General features: G+C 37.5%; 1 protein-coding gene and 1 non-coding gene across 5 annotated transcripts in view; one reads left to right on the forward strand and one right to left on the reverse strand.

Annotated features, from left to right (window-relative positions):
- The window catches only part of KNL1 (kinetochore scaffold 1), a 56373-nt gene extending 42464 nt beyond the window's left edge, over nt 1-13909 (reverse strand). For 2 of the 4 annotated variants that reach the window (XM_070625263.1, XM_070625252.1), the window contains exons 1-5: nt 13849-13909; nt 7942-7995; nt 6971-7010; nt 5948-6007; nt 3146-3207 (exon numbers count right to left, since the gene is read on the reverse strand). In XM_070625263.1, the coding sequence (XP_070481364.1) occupies nt 3146-3207; nt 5948-6007; nt 6971-7010; nt 7942-7976 (197 nt within the window). In that variant the 5' untranslated portion in view covers nt 7977-7995; nt 13849-13909. Of the gene's footprint in view, nt 1-3145; nt 3208-5947; nt 6008-6970; nt 7011-7941; nt 7996-13540 lie in introns of all 4 variants that reach the window. The other 2 variants (XM_008539846.2, XM_008539843.2) reach the window with 1 other exon arrangement.
- A 102-nt stretch (nt 13910-14011) lies between these two features.
- Nucleotides 14012-14093, forward strand: TRNAS-GCU (transfer RNA serine (anticodon GCU)). Its single transcript has one exon. It is a non-coding gene; the product is annotated as a tRNA-Ser (tRNA).
- The last annotated feature ends 5941 nt before the right edge of the window (nt 14094-20034 follow it).

Below are 20034 nucleotides of genomic sequence, written 5' to 3' on the forward strand. Positions count from 1 at the left end.
AGGTAAAGAGTTCGGGGGACAGAGAGGAACAAATGAGAAATGGAAACCAATGCAGATCAAAACCCATGACTTTGCCAGGAAGATTTCTGGACATGAAACAATCAGGCCTCATCTGAAAACGTTTAAATTCAAGGTTAAATTGATCTAGGAACTCACCTCACAAAAGGTCAAACTGAAGCAGTCTGAGGTATACAGAGAATAAAATTTGAAGAAGCTGATATTAAATAGTCTGTTTTTATGATAGCTAAAAAGAGAGTCTCTGTTTACAAAAAACAGCTACCCTGGAATACCAGCACATCCCTTCCCGCTCCACAACAATGTCTTGAAAATAGTTGGTTCAGGAAAACCCAACCCATTCAATTATGAGTAAAAAGCATAGAATCTACAAAGACACCATAAGATAAAAGGGAAGAAAAGTGCAACATACTTTATTAACATAAGAAAAACACTCATCAGAAAAATGTTGTCCCAGAGCAGACAAAAATTGTATATGGATTTAAAAAGCATAATAAAGCAATCATCTCTATGAAAGAACAGAAATGAAAGCAAAAATACAAGAACTCAAGGAAGAGACAGTAAGACAGCAGGAAATGAAAAACAAATAGATGAAACTCATGAAAGCAGCAGAAACAAAAATATAATCACCACAGGAAGGAGGCAAAACTAGAAGGGGCACAAGGGTGAATAAGCAGTTTGGAAAATATATTTAAGGACATAAAGAAAATTTTAAAAATGAACAAAGTTAAAGAAAATAAAAAGAATTAAGAGAGAAAACAATACACACAGAAGAAAAGCAAAGAATATTTATGTTCATAAATTATTGAGTCCCTAAAGAAATCTAAAATAATGGAATAGAAAAAGATACTTAAACGTTAATTCAAGATTCAAGACCCAAAACAGTCAAAATAGAGATATATCCTCGTAATGTCAATAAACTTCAAAGACAAAGAAAAAAAATCTGTTAGGCAGCCTGTGAAAAAGATACAGTCACTTATGAAGGGGAAAAATCATTCACTCCTCAGATTTGTTCATAGAAATATTCAATGCCATGGGGCCGGCCAGGTGGTGCAGCGGTTAAGTTCGCACGTTCCGCTTCTCGGCGGCCCGGGATTCGCCGGTTCGGATCCTAGGTGCAGACATGGCACTGCTTGGCAAAAGCCGTGCTGTGGTAGGCGTCCCACATATAAAGTAGAGGAAGATGGGCATGGATGTTAGCTCAGGGCCAGTCTTCCTCAGCAAAAAGAGGAGGATTGGCAGTAGTTAGCTCAGGGCTAATCTTCCTCAAAAACAAAAAAAAAGAAAAATATTCAATGCCAGAAGACAACAGAATCACATTACGTTTCTTTCCTTAAGGAAAGGAAACGTGAACTGAAGATTTTATATCCAGGTAAACCTTCCTCTTCAAGTATAAAGGCTATAACTAACAGTTTTGAGCACCCAAAAACTCAGGGAATATTATTTCAATAAGCCCTTCTTGGGGAAACAATAAGAAAACACACTTCAATCAACCAAGAGATAATTACGGCAACTATAGCAAAGGGAATGATATGAACACTTAAATAAATATAATACAACTAAAACAAACAAATGTGACAAATGCCCTAATGTCAAACACTAAGAAAGAAAGAGAGAGAAAGAGAAAGAGAGGTGATACAACTAAAAAAAGTTGGGAAGGGAATGAGGATGGGCAGAAGTATGCTAATTATCTCATCTATTATAACTGCCAAAGGGTATCATATAAAACAATGAAGTTTTACTTGAAGTTTAAGCATATTTAATACTACAAAGATATATTATTGACTAAAATTGGGTTGGGGGAGAGGAAATAGACTAATTTTACCATTGTTAATACATGGTGAAACAATACACAAAGGCATACCAGGCAAATGAAAACAAAAATATAGCAGAGACAGGTCTTAATATCAGTCTAGGTAGAATTTGGGTCAAAAAGCAATAAACAAAACAAAGATGAGTATCTCATAATGCTAGAAAGTACAATTCTGAAGATATAACAATGATGACTATGCACCAAAGAACACAGAAATCAGAATTCATGAAGAACTATCGGAAATAAAAAGAGAGAGTGAGATGCACTACCAATAAGAGACTAATTTACCTCTCTCTTATAATTCATGACAGATTAAAGTGACTAAAACTATATAACAGAAGACCCAAATAACATAAGGTATAAAGTAGATATAATTGATATATATCAAACCCTGCCCCCTAAAATACAAAATATATCTTCTTTTCAAGTATGTACGGATCATTCACAAAAACTGATCATATACAAGATCACAAAGAAAATTTCAATAGAAATCAAAATAATGATTACAATTGTAATCATGATTACAATATCACTAAAAATTAATGACAACAAGATGCCCTTACCACCTAGATATTTTTAAATTCTTTAATAAACAACTCTGGAATCAATGAGGAAATACATATATACTGTTTAACATCAAGAAAATAATCATAAAGACACTACATCTAAGAATTACGTTAAATTAATAAATTAACAGGGGGAAGCGATGATGTTGAATCTTTTTATTCAGAAACTTGCTATATCTTCATTTGTACAATTCTTCTTTAGTATCCTTCAGGAACATTGCTTCTTTATACACATTTATTATTAAATTTACAGCAACAAAATATAACATAATGAAAAAAAGACATTTATCTTCTATGTGTTTATTATTTATACATAGGAAATATACTGATTTCCATATATTAATTTTGTTTCCTGCTACTTATTGTCTGCAGAGGTATTTCAATCGATATTCTTGGATTTTCCTAACATACAATCATTTAACCTGCAAAAGGTAATTGATTTACCCCCATCTTTCCAATGTTTCTAACTCCTCTCTCTCTAGTTTATTTTTGTTGGTTAGCACCTCCGATACAACACAAATACAATACAAATAACAGTGGTAAGACTTAGTTATTTTGTTCCTGACCCTAAAGGGAATGCTTTCAATGTTTCTCTTTTAAGCATAATGATGAGTAACAAGCTTTTAAGTAACATTTCTCTAATACTTATCTAATTGAAACACAGATTATCAGAGTTAGTACTAACATATTTGGTTTAACACACAAAAAAGCATTACCTGTAACATTTTAATTATTTCTCCTTTTAACTTACTTTATAGTATCTGCAAAGCTGACTCGACGAGAGCTTTTCTTATTTCTCAAAGCATTGGATTCCTAGGGGCAGAGTATATATGGTATGATTCTTAATGAAACCACTGTGATTAGGTCTCCAGAGTACTACAGACAGAGACTAAGTCTTACTCTCAATTAATTTGATATTATTATAAATTTTCATAAAGTATTAATTTGATTCTCCAAAATATCCAAAGCCAGAAGCACTTAAAAATGAATATGATTTTCAGTGTGAATGATAATAAGCATACTGACACAAACAACATACATTTAAGGAAGGTGATTGCTGTCCCTTATCTTTTCTCTCTTTTTAAATGAATGGGTTATTTTACTATCAAGAAGAGGAAAGACTGGGGACAAACCAAGTGATACGCTGCCTGTTATGGGAACCTTACTATACTATTTTTAAGATTTAAAAAAAATTAATTGTAGTAAAATACACATAACATAAAATTTACTGTCAACCATTTAAATTTTTTTAATTTTTATTTTATTGTGGTAAGAACACTTGATAAGTGATCTACCTTCTTAAAAGATTTTTAAGCGTACAATTGTGAACTATAGGCACAATGTTATAAAGCAGATCTCTAGAACTTACTCATCTTGCATAACTGAAACTTTATACTCATTGATTAGCAACTCCCTGTTTCCCCCTCCTCTCTGCCCCTGGCAACCACTATTCTGCTCTCTGCTTCTATGAGTTTGACTATTTTAGATACCTCATACAAGTGGAATCATGCAGTATTTTTCCTTCTGGGTTGCTTCCACTTTTTGGCTACTGTGAATAATGCTGCTACGAACAGGGGTGTACATTTCTTCAAGACCTTGCTCTCAATTCCTTTGGGTATATTATACCCAGAAGTGGAATGCTGGATCATATGGTAATTTTATTTTAATTTTTTGAGGAACCACCGCACTGTTTTCCATAGTGGCTGGACCATTTTACATTCCCACCAACAGTGCACAAGGGTTCCAATTATTACACATCCTAGCTAACAGTTGTTATTTTCTGTTTTTTTGATATAGCCATCCTAATGGGTATGAGGTAATATCTCATTGTGGTTTTTATTTGCATTTCCCTAATGTTTAGTGATGTTGAGCATCTTTTCATTATAATAATCTATTTTTATTTTCCCTCATCTTCTTTAACAAGAGCAAACATTTTTACTCACATTGATATCAAACACAAAAAGCAAAAGAGAGAGAAACAAAAAAATCCACAGAGAATTTTACTGTGTTAATTCTGAATACCTAAGCATAAGTCTTATTACAACAAAGAATTAGGAATGTTCATCCTCTCTGTTAAGACCCTAGCAGACACTACAGGGGGCCTTGAGTTTAATATGACAATAATACTGACATAGTAAATACTGGGACTAATAGAGATTAATATATTTCTTACTAAAAAAAAAACACCCCAAACTGAAATTCATGTGGTATAGTGGAAAGAGCACTGAGCTAGAAATTAGGAGAGTAGAGCTCCAATTTGAAGTATGCCCCGAACTAGCTGCATGAGTTTAGACAAAACATTTAACCTCTTTGGACTTCATATTTCTCATCTATAAAATGAAGGACCTAGAGTCAAGATTACTGATGAGCTCCTGTTGGTTTTAAAGTTCTCTGAGTCTATGAATAGGTCATTTACTCATTCAACATTCATTAAATTTTTAAAAAATACACACACACACCCCAGATCCTGTGCTGAGTGATGGAAAAATGGTGGTAAAGGAAACAAATACAGTCTCTACTGGGGATTAATAATGAGACAGATATTAAAACAAAAAATCCACACAAATATAAAATTCAAAGTGTGATGAGTGGTATGAAGGAGAACTATATAAAAAAAAGTAATTTAGCCTGAGAATCAGGGAATACTTCCTTGAGGAAGTACATCTAAGTTGAGACCTGAAGGATTAGTTAGAAGTTAGTCAGATGAACAGCTGGGTAGAGGGAAAGCATTCTAGGCAGAATGTGTGCAGAGGCTCTAATGTATTTGACAAATAGCAAGATCAAAGATGCCAAAGTAGAGTGAGCACTCAGAATTATATGTCTCCAAAACTATATGCATTTCATCAATCAACAAAATGTACTGAAAGTCAACTATGTATGGGGCACAATAAATTAAAAAAACACATGATAAAGTTCCCACCCTCAGGGAGTTCTCAATTTAGACTAGACATTAGTAAACAAATACAATAGAAGGTGCTAAGGGATGATTTTCTGAGAAAAGTGACATGAAAGCTGAGTGTTGAAGGACAAACAGGGATTATCAAAGAAGGCTACAGATTTATGATAAAGCAAGTATGATAAAACATTAATTGTAGAAGCTAGGTGATGCTATATGAGCACTGTAAAATTCTTTCTACTTCTCAGTATGTTCGAAAAAAAATTTTAATAAAATGTTGGGAGAAAAAAGAATAAGGGACTAGCAATCTAAATGGAGGGTACATCACATGTAAATATTTGCAGGCTTGACAGTTCAGGCCTTGTTTGGGGAATAGTAAGCAATTCCAAATGGTGAGACATATGTGTGAGAGTGGCAAGAAAGAAGGCTGGAAAAGTAAATAGAGGTTAAAATTCATGAGTGCCAGCTTACTCAAGCATTTGGATTTTAACCTGAGGGCCATGGGATGTTTACTTGTACACAATCAATTGAGAATTATTTATGATAATCTCTCTTCATATAGCTAATAAAGCTCCTGACTATTAGAAATATCACTGAAAATAATCATCTATAAAGCATTTATATAAAGCTTATATATATAAAGCACTAGAGACTTACCTGAACTATTTCATTCCCATTTCTGAGGTCCTGAAGAGGACTCCTTGGGGGTTTCAAAATCTAGAAGTAAGAGTTAGAATTATTCAAGAAAATCTGGCATACCTATATTTTAATAATCAGTTCATTTCAAGTTATACCATGAGTAGAAAGGTAGAGATGCTAAATATCCTGTAAAAATCTCTAAACTCCTCAAATGCAAACTGTTCAGGGCTATATTTTGTGGCTGGTTTAAATATTTGGCATCTATTACCTTCTCCCTGCCCACCTTCCCCAATTATTTTGCCTATTCTCATTCCATGTGGTCTGGGTAAAGCTCCACCCCAACGGTAGGGTACAACACGTGGCCTAGTATAGAAGAATCTGCACATGATATTCTGTCATCAACAGTGATTGGTACAGGAATGAGGACTTGACCCATATCAAGATAATCAAGCCAACATGATTCAATTCTGAGTCTTTCGTTTTTTTATCTTGAGGAAATAGACACTATTTTTCATGTAGGACTTGAACCTGGAAGTTGGAGAGCTAGATGATATACTGTAGTAACTACAGAGAGAGAGCCTGTCTGATCATGCCCAGAAGAAGCAGTCAGAATAGGAAAAGTGAAAGGAAATCCTAGTACTAGTGATATTGTTGGATATTGTGGTCACCAAGTAGTGCCTAAAGTCATCTCTATCTTTGGATTTTTCAATTTTATAACCCAATAAATTTTGTGCTTAATTCAGTTTGAGTTGGATTTTTTGTGTCTTGCTACAGCTTTGTACATCAGTTTAAATATATTTTTAAACAGCTCTACTGAAGTATAATTTACAAGGCATACGATTCATAAAATTACCATGAAATTCGTAAAATACAAATTCTAGTATATTTACAGAATTGTGTAACCAGGTTAAATATTTGAGTGTTTATCCAGAGAGCAACTGGAGCCAGTGGGGGTGGATGGTGATGCCACAGCCAAAATTACTGTGGTATATGATTATTACTCAATAAAAGGTAACAATTATTGACTTAAGTGTTTCTTACTGAGGAATGTCGTCTTCTAACAGGTCTTTCTGTATTGTCACTGAAAGAGGAAAAAAAAGTTTACACACACATTGGTAAAAGACGGAATTTTCAAAAGCCATCATCACAGCATCCCTTACATGCTTTTAAATTGGCCATCACTTTAACTTAAAACTTGGCATCATTTTCACTTAGAAAAATTTATATTATAAGACTTTAAATTCAGTAGTTAGGAAGTCAATATTTTAAAAGACATATTGTATAATACAAGACTCTCTCTTGAAAAACAACCAGTACAACATAATTTACCATAATTACAAAGGTACAATTATAAGATATATCGGCTATAAATCAAGAGACTCTAGCTCTGGTTTTAGTACTGCGTGATTTTTAGACCAGGTGAAAATTCAAACGCCTGGGGAGGTCAAACAGATAATTTAGTAAGTGCAAGAAAAAGAAGTGGTTTCAAGACTATAATGGAGAGTTCCTGCTTGGTTGAAAGGTCACAGCTATTACACTGCTCAGGTTAGTTGATGCCAAGCAAAAATATGACCCCTGTTTTGCCACACTTGATTTCTCAAGAGAAAGTGAAAATCTAATTGTTGTATGGAATTTTGAAATTTTGGCAACTAATTCAAAAATTTAAAAACATTGTTTAGGCAAAAAAAAAAATTAGGTCTATAGGCTGTAAACAGGCCGCCAATTTGTGAGGCCAATTCTAGACAAATCATTTCATTTTCTTAGGCCTCAATTTTCTCATCCTTAAAATTGAAGAGACAGGAGGTGGTCTCTAAAGTCCCTCCTAGTTTTAACTCTAGATGAGTTTATACAAAGACACGGCAAGGAGGTTGATGACTTTGTAACATTTACTTCTTTTCCCTGGAACAGAATGGAAAAAGATTTCAGAAGCTATCAAATAGGTATTACTAGTAGGAAAAGTACCTTTCTCTGATAAAGAGTTTAACATTTTCAGCTGCCTTGCATGAACTTACTTTTCTTCATTAGCCTCTGAAGACGTCCCATCCATTTTTGAAGAAAAACTTTTTCTGTAACAAATACACAATATTAGAAAAGAAGAGAAAGAAGGAAGAGAAACTACAGTCTATGAAGAGATATGAGCAGAGTTGAGACTTCAGGATTACTTTCTGGGGAAGACCAAAAAAAGGAAGGAAAAACTACACTAATGAGACTATAAAACATGAGAAATTTTGAGGAGTTTAAACTATTCTGTTATAATTAATGTTCCTGGTAAATTCTCATATTCAAAATAAAATCAGTGACCAACTCTGATGGGGATGATCTGAACTTTTAATGATTCAAATAAAAATTCGCCGTAGTTTATAAGAGTTTATGGATTACATAATAATTCAGTCTCAAAATGAAGTCAAAATTGGGTATCAAAATACCGTGGATTTGCATAACATGCATATTTATTTATGAAAATTCAACTATAAATACTCAGCAAAAAATTTTAAGACAGAAAAATAAAGTTTTAAATAGAGCAGCTGATTATGCTTACAATGCCACTCAATGAGTATTTGTCTTGGAAAGACTGAAATAAAAGGCATACCTGAAGTTTCCTCAGTTGGTCTTAGTTCCTACCTATCCATAACTATTTTAGATTTTCACTTTATGCATTAACTTTACAACCTCACACCTAGGTAAGAAAAAAATCCATTGCAGATTTCAGAAAAGAGAACAGCTAGAGATTTTAACTCAACAATAATTAGTATTTCTACCAGAACATTAAATTAACACTATATACATAAACTGTTAGAATCAATGTTCTTACTTTTAGCAGTAAGTAAAAAAAAAAACAGGTACTTTAAAAGATATCTTATTTTACACGCTTTCATCATACATAACAAAAGTCAAATTAGGAAACAATTCTTCAGAATAAACCTGAACTTCAAACTGAAATAAAAGTCTGCTTATTTTTAGTATCAGTTTATTCAGTTAGCTATCAATATAGACAAGATGATGGGCATCTTCTAGGATTTGATCTCTGATCCTCTTCTTTTGTCCTTCATCGCTTAATCAGTCTGCTTATCCATTCTTGTGGCTTCACTTACCTCCTAGTCACAGATAACACTCATATGTACTTAATATTTTTAATTCTTAAATTTTAGCTTTTATGTACACAGTATAAGAAGTTCATTTTACAAGATTGTTTTTTTTAAAACAGCAGCCCCCTGCACTTCAATATCCTCCTTCCCCAAAGCAACCACTTTCACTACTTTAAGCTAATTATTCTGTATTTAAAGAAATCTCTCCAGCCAGCCCTGATGGCCTAGTGGTTAAAGTTTAGTGCTCACCACTTATGTGGCCCGGGTTCACTTCCTGGTAGCGGAACCCTACCACTCGTCTGTCATGCTGTGGCAGCGGCTCACACAGATAAACAGGAACAACTTACAACAATGACGTATAACTATGCGCTGGGGCTTTGGGGAGGGAAAAAAAAAAGAAAGTTCTCTTTTCTGCAAACACCTGTCACTCACATACACACATTTAGACACCCCCCAGACCCAGATAAATACAGTACAAGAAAAGAAAGATTACATGCCAATTTCACAATCATAAATATAAAAATCCCAAATAAACAGCAAAAAGGAGTCAGCAATTTGTAAAAAAGGATAATATATCATGGTTATGTTGGTTTTATTCCAAAAATGCAAAATTAGTTTAACATTAGAAAATCAATTTTACAATTTACCATACTAACAGATTAAAAGGGAAAAATCATCTCAACAGATAAAAAACAAGTTTGATGAACTTTAACATCCTTTCTTTTTTTTTTTTAAGATTTTATTCTTCCTTTTTCTCCCCAAAGCCCCCCAGTACATAGTTGTGTATTTTTAGTTGTGGGTCCTTCTAGTTGTGGCATGTGGGATGCCACCTCACCATGCATGGCCTGATGAGCGGTGCCATGTCCACGCCCAGGATTCAAACCCGCGAAACCCTGGGCCGCCAAAGCGGAGGGCGCAAACTTAACCACTCGGCCACAAGGCCGGCCCCTAACATCCTTTCATGTTGGGAAAAAAATTTGGCAAACTAAGAATAGAAGGTAAATCCCTTAATCTAACAAACAGCATCTATTTAAAAAACTGACAGCAAACATCAACTTAGTGGTGAAACTCTGAAAAATTTCCCTCTGAGACCAAACAAGTATGATAGCTACTTCCATTTCTATTCAATCCATCATCAAGTCTTAGTAGTTCTGTTCCCAGTATATATTCCAAATCCTTTCACTTCTATCTTCAGTGCCACTACTATAGTTGAAGCAACCACCATCTCTCACATAGAATACCGCAATATCCACCTCACTGGTCTCCTTGCTTTCACTCTTATCTCCTTACAGTCCCTTCTCCAAATAGTAGGCAGTTACCTTCTTAAACATAAATCACATTTAAGACATTCTCCTACTTAAAACCCTTCAATGGCTTCCCATCATACTGAGAACCAACCCTTCACCGGGACTTACAAAGCTCTACAAGATCTGGTCCCTGCTAGCCTCTCAGACTTTATACTTTATTTCATACCACTGTCTTCCTCACTCACTATGCTAGTCACACCAGCATTACTAATTCCTGCACACACAAAGTGCTTTCCCAAGTCACTGAATTTATATTTGCTATTCTCTCTTGGTAAGAAAGCCAAGAAAAGCACTCTTTGTAGCACTGTGTATGTCTCCTTTGCAGCATCACCACCACTGTAAGTTAAAGATCTGTTATGTAAATTAATCATTCCTGTTATCTCCCCAAACTACCCTTATTCCAACGTAAAGTCTCTGAGAACAGGACTGGTGTCTCTTATGTTCACTGTTATACACTGAGAACCTAGGACAGTGCTTTGTAAATAACAGGAGCTCAATAAATATTTGCTGAATGAGTAATTAAGAAACAATTCTTTAAAGTTAACTATATGATCACTGACTTGCATATTCTCCTTTTGGGAATATTTTCAAATTTAGTGACATATTAAAAATTCACAGATAAAAATATTAAATACTATCAAATCAGGATCACCTAAACATCTTTGCTGTTTGAAATAGTCATTGAAGCTGAAATATAATGATGTACACCTGAAATTTACACAATGTCATAAACCAATGTGACTTCTATAAAATAATAAAAAAACCCAACTACCTCCCCCAAAAGAAATAGTGAACATCGTTCCTGTCTAACCTGCAGACTAACTGGCACGTAATTCAGCGATAAGATTCAAAGCTTATTGAAGCCCTCTTTTTAAAATATCCTATTTATTACATAACTATAAGTTCCACCTTCAAGAGAAATGAGACCCTAGATCTTCACATTATTTATAAAATTTGTAAGCCTTATTTGTAAAATGCAGTAATAGTTGAATGCTTGATCACTGACACATTAATTGACTATTGTTTGGTTCCAAAACTGTGCACCTGGCACAACTCAGGGCTGCTACAGCATACTCACAGAGGTATCCTGGGATATTTTAAATTTTTGAGAGAAACAGCACTTCTTGATATCTGTCAGGCACTGTGTGAACTACTCTCTCAAAATAGTACCTATTCACATTACATCAGTTTTGATAAAACATTATTGCAAAGCTGGATTTTTGGCAGATGTTGTGATATAAAGCAAGTATTTTTTATCCACGTGGTACAGGAAATGAGAGTGGCAGTGTCCAACCTGATTCTAAGACTTGAGAAGTTGTGCAGTGTTCAATAGGCACACATATCCAATTAGTAGATAATTGTGATTACTTAAGAATAAAATTGAAACATTATCTTTTCCTTCAATTTATGCATATTTTTTCAAATGGCTACTAAGTGGTTAGGACATAAATTTATTTCAACTTAATAACAACTTATTAAGTTGTTTGGACCTAACTACTTAATAAATGGAACTGTTAGGTATTTCTTTTGGCCTAAGGGCACCATGAGCCAAGAAAGTTTGGGCACTACTAGCAAACCACCACTACTGGGCCAAATGGGCCCTTAAAAGTGTTTTTTTTTTTTTTTTTTTTTTACATTCGAATGGGTTGTAGAAAACAAAACAGAATATGTGACAGAGACGATGTCAATGACCACATAGCCTGCAAAGCCTGAAATATTTACTATCTAGCTCTTTGTCCACTCCTGCATTTTACACTACCAATATCTGGAGTTAACATATTCCATAGTGTCCAATGATACAGGCTCTAGACCTATGCTGTCCAATACAGCAGCTATCTAAATTTAATTAAAATAAAACTTAAAACTCAGTTTTTCACTCACAAGAGGCACATTTCAGGTGCTCGACAGTCACATGACTAATGGGTACCATGTTGATAGCACAGATATAAAACATCACCATGATCACTGAAAGCTTTATTGGACAGCACTGTTCTATTATCAATATCTAGAGTATCTTCTACAGTCTCTTCTTTAGCACCAAACCCATCATTAATACCATTGCAAACATTTTTACTCGGTTTCCATCTACCTATTGGTCATCTTGTAAACATTTCCAGCCGTTCACAGAGTCAAGAAGAATTATACTGCTTGGACCGAACTTTTAATTAGCAAAATCTTCCCAGACATTAACTCCTTATCTCCGTAAATCAGTCTTCCCTTCGAGTTCCACCTCAAATGCCACTTTCTCTGTGAAGCCTCCACTGCCAAGAGCATCAAACAAGCTCTCCCTTCTCTGCGCGCCCACAGTACTCTAGAACGTCCTATAACCCTCATTCTCTTGTATTGCAGTTATTTGTGTATATTAATTATTTCCCTTGCTGGACTGTAAACTCCTCTAGATTAGCGACTCTGACCCATCCGCTCCCAGCCCTAGCACAAGACAACCAGGAACCCAGTAAATAAACAAGGAATTCGATTGATCCAACTCAAGTGGATGAAAACTGCAATCTTCATATCTGCAGGAAGCCCTGCTTTGGTCTTCCCTGTCATCTCTCTATAAACTTATTTTTAAAATTCCAATCAGCAATTAAAAAAAATTTTTTTTTCTTAAACTCTAGTACTGAAAAAACAACAAGGAAAGGGTCTTTAACTCTGAGCTAATAACGGGCAGAGGAAGCTTCTGCAAACCTCATTCGCGGCGTACCAATACTGCCTTTATTTGTTAATGTTCAGATGGCTGCGGGGTCTGTTCAGGCTGCTAGCGCTCCGATCAGACCCTGTGCACAAACTACGACAGGCCGAGACTTTGGAACCACTGACTGATGTCGCTCCATTTACAGCTGAGGAAAGACGGGGTCACAAACACACACAGCGGGGAGTTCCCCGGGGAGGAGCGGCAGGGCTGCGCGGAGGGGCCCGGGCCCTGACAGACAGCGGCGCGGCGGACCCGGACGCCCCGAGAGCCGCGGACAAGCAAGCCGGGCCGGCCGACGGGCCCCGGGGCGGTGCTAGGGAGGAGGGCGGCGGCACAACGTGCAGGCCCAGGTGAGGAGAGGAAGAGGCCTGCACCAGGAACAAGCGTCTCCTCTGGGCCCGGCGCCTCCGCAGGCCGCCTGGCCGAGGGAGCGTCCCCCACCTCCCGCCGCGGCGCCTTCAGAGCGCTCAGACAATACCTAAAGCCCCCTCGAAGCCCAGAACGAAAGGGTCATTCTCTTTACCCGCCGCGGCTCAACTGCTTGACAAATTCTCTTCAGACTTGTTTGGGGTCCGCGCGCTCCTCAGATCAGCAGCTCCCCGCCGTCGCTCCGCTTCACCTCACAACGCCCGGACAGCTTCAGCGAAGTATTCAAATCTAACCGCCTCGCTGGCACGCATGCGCAAAGCCGCTCATCGCGTCGGCTCCGCCCCCTTGGACTCCACCCCATCCCTAAGACGACTCTAACCAAACTTCCTTTCCAGCCTGTATGCCAATTTTATTTCCTTCAAGGTTATCTCATTTTCTACGGAGTTTTCCTTTGTCCCTCACCATTGCAGATCGCCTGTATCATGGGAGCGGCCATCTTCTTTTGATAGCTTGCTATTAAAATGATCGGATCTTTGTTTCCGTACAAAATGGCAGCCTCCATAACATTGCGTCACATCCCCCTCGTATTACTCCCTATAGCTAGCAGGAAAAGGTAGGCTTCTGGGACGAGGTGGCCGAGTGGTTAAGGCGATGGACTGCTAATCCATTGTGCTCTGCACGCGTGGGTTCGAATCCCATCCTCGTCGGGAAAGCTGAATTTTTTTTTTTTTTTTTCCCTTGCCTCAGATTTGAAATTTATTCGCGGAGTAAATTCATTTGTGGAGCGGAAATAGTTGAATATTCCAGTTATGATTTGCTAGTCAATTTAGCACCATCACTCTCAGGTTTGAGATATGTGAAACCTTTTGGAGCGTTCCGACCTCACAGATAAAGAAAAGCGAGGAAAATGAACAGAAAATGTCTATGCTGTATATAATTCCTTTTTATATGAAGTAAACAACAGGGCATAGAATTCCACGATTATTACCATTCTCATATGTTCCAATGCTGGTCTGCTCCATATTAATTAACCTAGCTCCTGACTGAGGGGTTTCAGTTATTGTGGACTCTCAACCCAGGGTTTAAATACGTACCTGTGCTTACTATGAAATATCAGGTTCCACTTCAAAAGCTACTGCGAGACAGTGTTCAGGATTCTCCTACAGTCCCTGGCAGGCTGCAGGCGCTCAAGAAAAGTATAACATTAAAAAACATTAAAAAGATGTTGACGTGTAGAACCTTAGGAGTACTATCTAGAAGCCAGACACTGGAGACCTGATAGATGGCTACCTTCCCAGAAGTGTTAAATCCTCTCTTGGATTTAAGCAGAGAGGGACGAACAGGGAGCAGAAAAAGAATAGATTTCCCTCTTGAAAGGTCATCAGGCAGATTCACTCAACTCAGATTAACAACCTTTATTTATCCAGTATTTATTATCCGCAGGCACCACATGAATTACGTCACTTTAATTCACCATTGCCCTATGGTCATGATAGACATTTTTATTAGCCCATTTTACAGATGAGGACACTGATATAAGCTTGCCCAAGGTTTTACAGCTTTTCCATAATTGCAGAAAGGGCAGTGTTACCCAATCTGTCGAGCTCCGGTGGCTTTCACCACCATCCCATACCGCGCTAGAAATGAGTACACAGCGCGCATCAATCCCTTGTTCTGTCACACCGCACGGCACCCCAGAACCGGCACCTGGCAGGTGCTTCAGCAAGGCAGCAGCCCCTGCTTAGCCAGCTCCTCCCTCTTAAATCCAGACCCCTTGGGAATGTTGATACCTCCCTGGGCTGAAGACTGAAAGTCACCCCTGCACGTGTCTTCAGCCTTGCCTCCGATCTGTTTGCCACTCGGCTGCTAGGAAGCGTTTCTATCCGGGTTCCACTCACTCGCAAGGGGTCCATGGATAGAATTCAATTGGTTATTTGGTTGGGGAAAAAACTGCATCTTTGTTTTCACTAATCTGTAATTGAAAGCACTTCCTTCAATAAAGATAAGCAACAAGCTACAGTAATATTAACCTTACCTGTGACTTCATCACCAATAGAAATCATGGATATTTTTATATTACATTACCGTTATCGCTTTGTGCTCATCACTACTTCAAAATAATGGTAGTTATTAGACCTGCCATTAGATCTTGTAATGTTACGCATTCATAAAGAAGTACTTACATTATTATACTATTATATCACAGATTTTAAAAATATTTTGATAACTATATTCTAATGTAATTGGTTGCCTTTGTATTCCAACAAACTTAATTTTATGCGTTTTAAGACAATATTCTGAGAAAGGACCCATAGGCTTCAGCAGACTGCCATAGGGGTGTAGGCCACAAAAAAGGTTAAGAGCCCCTGAGGGACTTTTGTTAAATTCCCTCAAGACACTGATCTTAAGGTGTTCCTGAACCAGGCCTTGCTTGCTCTCCCTGAGACCTTTGCAGATACTGTCCCTATTCTCCCTGGAGGATGCTCCCACTCCCCCACATCTTCCCATCCACCTCTGCCTGGCTGGGTCCTGCTCCTCCTTCGGATCTCAGCTTAACTGTCATCCCCATCAACACCTCCCCCAGCCCTGCAACCTGCAGCCCCTCTTTGGATTTCCCTCAACTAGACCCTGTGCTTTCTTCTGCTTCTGGGGCTTTGCGCCCCTCCTAGATGCTCCTGTAGCTCCCTGGGTTTTCTCCGACACTTGCCAGATAGTATTTAAATTGTCCATTAGTGCTGCACCCTCTCTAAAGACTGGCAAGGCTGCATCATTTTTCTGAGTTTTGCCTCCTTCTTGCTGTGATGACTTCCTATAGAAAATTGATAAGGCCTATCAACGTGTCCAGGCCACAAATGAAAGGTGAGTGGATTATTTTCTCAAAGGAAAATCTTCAGCTGTAGAAATTCTGGAAATACAAAGCACTGGAAGTGTCTAGAGAAAAATAAAATAAGAAATTGTGAGTAGACGCTAACTTTACTGTTCTTCAGTTCTTTACCTGTTTTCATGCTTAGTTCATTTGTAGTTTCTTTCACATGGAATTGCAGTAAGACTTGTTATGGCAGACCCAGTTTTTTTGCATTGCTGTGATCTCTTGACCTACGAGAATCATGTTTATTTTACCTTTTCTAATTTTTCTAAGAGAATCAAAAGAATCAACAGCATGCTAGATTATTTAAAAGCCCAGAAAAAAAATACTTGGATTAGTAGTAATGGAAAAAGAAATTTAAAAGCTAAGGCAGTAAAAGAGTCAGAGGCGCCATCTACCGGAGCAGCTGCAACTGTAAGACTTGGACAAGATAGTTCCACAGGCGTGGCTTCTATGTTTTGAAAGATCCCCGTTACTCCCTCAAATTTGTCAACAAATCAAAGCTCAGGGAAGCCATTCTCCATCAGCACCAGGGTTCTTCTTCACAAGTCCTATCCTGAACTGTTGCAGGACCCTTCAACCTCTGGAAAGAACCATTGCACAGTCAAATGTATTACCAAGCTACTCCAGCTCTCTTACTACTTCAGTGCCAGAGAATGTGTCCTTATTCTTCGAGTCCAGCTTCAGGAAGACCCATCACATCTGGAGAACGAGGTGCTCTGGGAAGAACTGTCCATTGTTTAGTTGGTAATGTTCTGCACCCCAGGCAGGCCCATATATGTCAGCAGTCCTTATATGACGTAGCTCTGAAGGAAGAATTGAAATCCAATGAATTTTTTTGGTCTGCCTACAGTTTGTTTCTTAACTCTTGTAAGAAAAACCCAGACCCTGGGCTGCAAGACTTGCAAAGATTAGTTTTGAGAGGCAGGCAATGACAGAAGTGAGTTCAGTCTGTTCCTTATTGTTAGATAGTGTGGTCCCACTGGAGAACCATCTGTGGGAAGAGAGTCGTGACAAAGCCTGGAGAGGGTCAAGAATGAATCTAGGCGTTCTCACAGAGTCTGCAACATCAACCTAAAGCATTTTTCTTTGCTCAAATCATTCTCTGAGCTGCATGCTATTGTGTGAAAACTTTGACCTTGCTATAACAGCTTATAGGAATGTCTACCGAGCTGAAAATGAAGTAGTTTTTTTATATTGAAGATAAATAGAGTAAAAACTGAAATCTAGTTTATAATTATCTTGCTTAGGAAAGACAAAGTGAATGAACACCAATAGACGAGGGAAAATGGGGAATAACACCCGTGATATCCCATGCTTTGTATCTTCTGCTGAGATAGCTATGGGTAGGTAGCAAGCAACACCAGTTATGCCTTTCCTTCTCATCACATTGGGGAGGAGCAATGTCTCAGATTTCAAATTTCAGAATTTTCATGTGAAATCTCAAGAATGAAGTAAAACTGGATCAAACTCAACTCCAATAGAGTGAAGTTAATGGATGAAGGCAAGACCTGAGGACATGACCCATGATTTCACGGAGTTAGAAACAGAAGCAGTAGGGGCCAGCCCCATGGCTGAGTGGTTGAGTTCGTGCACTCTGCTTGGGTGGCCCAGGGTTTCACCAGTTGGATCCTGAGTGCAGACCCAGTACCACTCATCAAGCCATGCTGAGGTGGCGGCCCACATGCCACAACTAGAAGGACCCACAACTAAAATATATAACTATGTACTGGAGGGTTTTGGAGAGAAGGAAAAAAAAAAGAAACAGAAACAATAACTCCTTTTTTGATTGTGATACTATGGAATAGTAAATTTTTCATATTTCTCTTTGGCCTAAATAAAAGGTCATTGACTCTGGGCACTTTTTTCTCCTCTGGCTTTCTCAAAGATTCTGACTTTCTTGAATATTCTTTTCTGAACGTTTTGATTTATATTTATCAATTGTAGATCAAATTCCTTCAGTAAATGCTTACAAGTGTTACAGAAGGCTACATTTGTTCTGGACTGTGACAGCATATGGAGTGATAAAAACAGACCATTAAAAAAGCCCAAATCATCTCAATGATCAACTTTCTGTTGATAGCTAATACATATAACTATGGATTTAATATTCTGATTTTTAACATCTTGAGCGACACAGAAACTTGACAACTGAAAAAATTTTTTTTTCTTTCAGCTTTTAAAAAATTGAATGATTCCTTGACAATGGTTTCTGTGTAGTCACTGAAAAGATCACTTCCAATCAATTCTCCTTTCAATGACTGTCAGTAATCACTTCTTGTTATAACCTAGCAAGTAACAAAGGCAGCCTTTATTTTAGCTCATGATGCAGGACTTTTAGCTCATGATGCAGGACTTTAAAAAAAAATTTTTTTTGGCTTAAACAGCAGAAATTGTCTCACAGTTCTGGAGACTAGAAGTCTGAGATCAAAGTGTTAATAGGGTTGGTTCCAGCTGAGGGCTGTGAGGTTGAATCTGTTCCACACCTCTTTCCTAGCTTCTGGTGGTTTTCTGGCTGTCTTTGACATTCCTTGGCTTGTAAAATTCTTAATCCTTACAATTTTGCCTCAATTCTGACTCTGGAAGATGTAGCTTTTGGGGTGATATATAGAGCTATTCTTTTAAAATTCTTAACCTACCTTAACTTCGACATTTAGAATGTTGGAAAGTTTACAAGAAAAGAGAACCAGGAGCAACCTTAGTAGCCTAGTGGTTAAGTTCAGCACACTCTGCTTCAGCAACCCAGGGTTCAGTGCCCGTTACACTACTCTGTTAGTGGCCATGCTGTGCTGGCAGCCCACATACTAAAAACAGAGGAAGACTGGCACAGATGTTAGCTTAGGGTGAATCTTCCTCACAAAAAAGCCCCAAAACAACAACAAAAAACCCCCCAGAAAAACTGCATCGTTTATTACTTGAGCTACTGAAGTATTTTCAAGAATCTTGTATCTAGATACCATGGTAATGAAGTGTTAGAAAACGCAAGGCACAGGGCTCTCTTTGTGTCTGAGAGTATGCCAGATCTAGAATACTAAAGCCATAGACTGCTTTTAGGTCCCTCAGTTCTTTTATGATAAAGAAGCAGTAATTGAATCTGCTAAGATGTATTAAAGTGGTCAGTCACTTTTGCAAGTTATTATGTATTGCTTGTCATTATAGTCTCCCAAATACCGAACGTACGGTGTTCTCTTTCCATCCCTGATAAAAGTGACCATGGCCTAGGCAGTTGGGAGCAGTACCCACCAGCTGTATGGAGGTCAAACAGACCTTAGGGTTGTGAGGTGGGTGACTAAAAGAGGAGAGTCACTATTTCAAAGATAACCAAAGATAAAAAAGACAGAGATCTTTTAACATTTTTTATTTAAAAAACTTCATCTTGAAAGATATCATATAATGATACAATACATACATATGTAATATATAGTGCATGTACAGTTGAAAAGAACAATAAAACCAATGCTATGTATACATGACCCAGTTTTAAGAACACAACATTACCAGCACCTTTGAAGCTTCATGTGCGCCCCTCCTGCTGCATCCTCCCACCAAGGAGATAACTACTTACTGAATTTTGTGTTAATCATCCTCTTGCTTTTATTACCAAATATGCATGTAGAGATCCCTAAAAAAATGTTTTATCTTGTCTGTTTTGAATTTTATGTAAATGGAATATTGTATTTATTCATCTGTGACTGCTTTCACTTAACACTGTTTTATCCATATAACTCGCTCATTTTCACTGCTGCTTAGTATACAATCTTCTGAATATACAACTATATATC

This window comes from Equus przewalskii, chromosome 1, assembly GCF_037783145.1.
Source record: "Equus przewalskii isolate Varuska chromosome 1, EquPr2, whole genome shotgun sequence".
Taxonomy (NCBI): domain Eukaryota; kingdom Metazoa; phylum Chordata; class Mammalia; order Perissodactyla; family Equidae; genus Equus; species Equus przewalskii.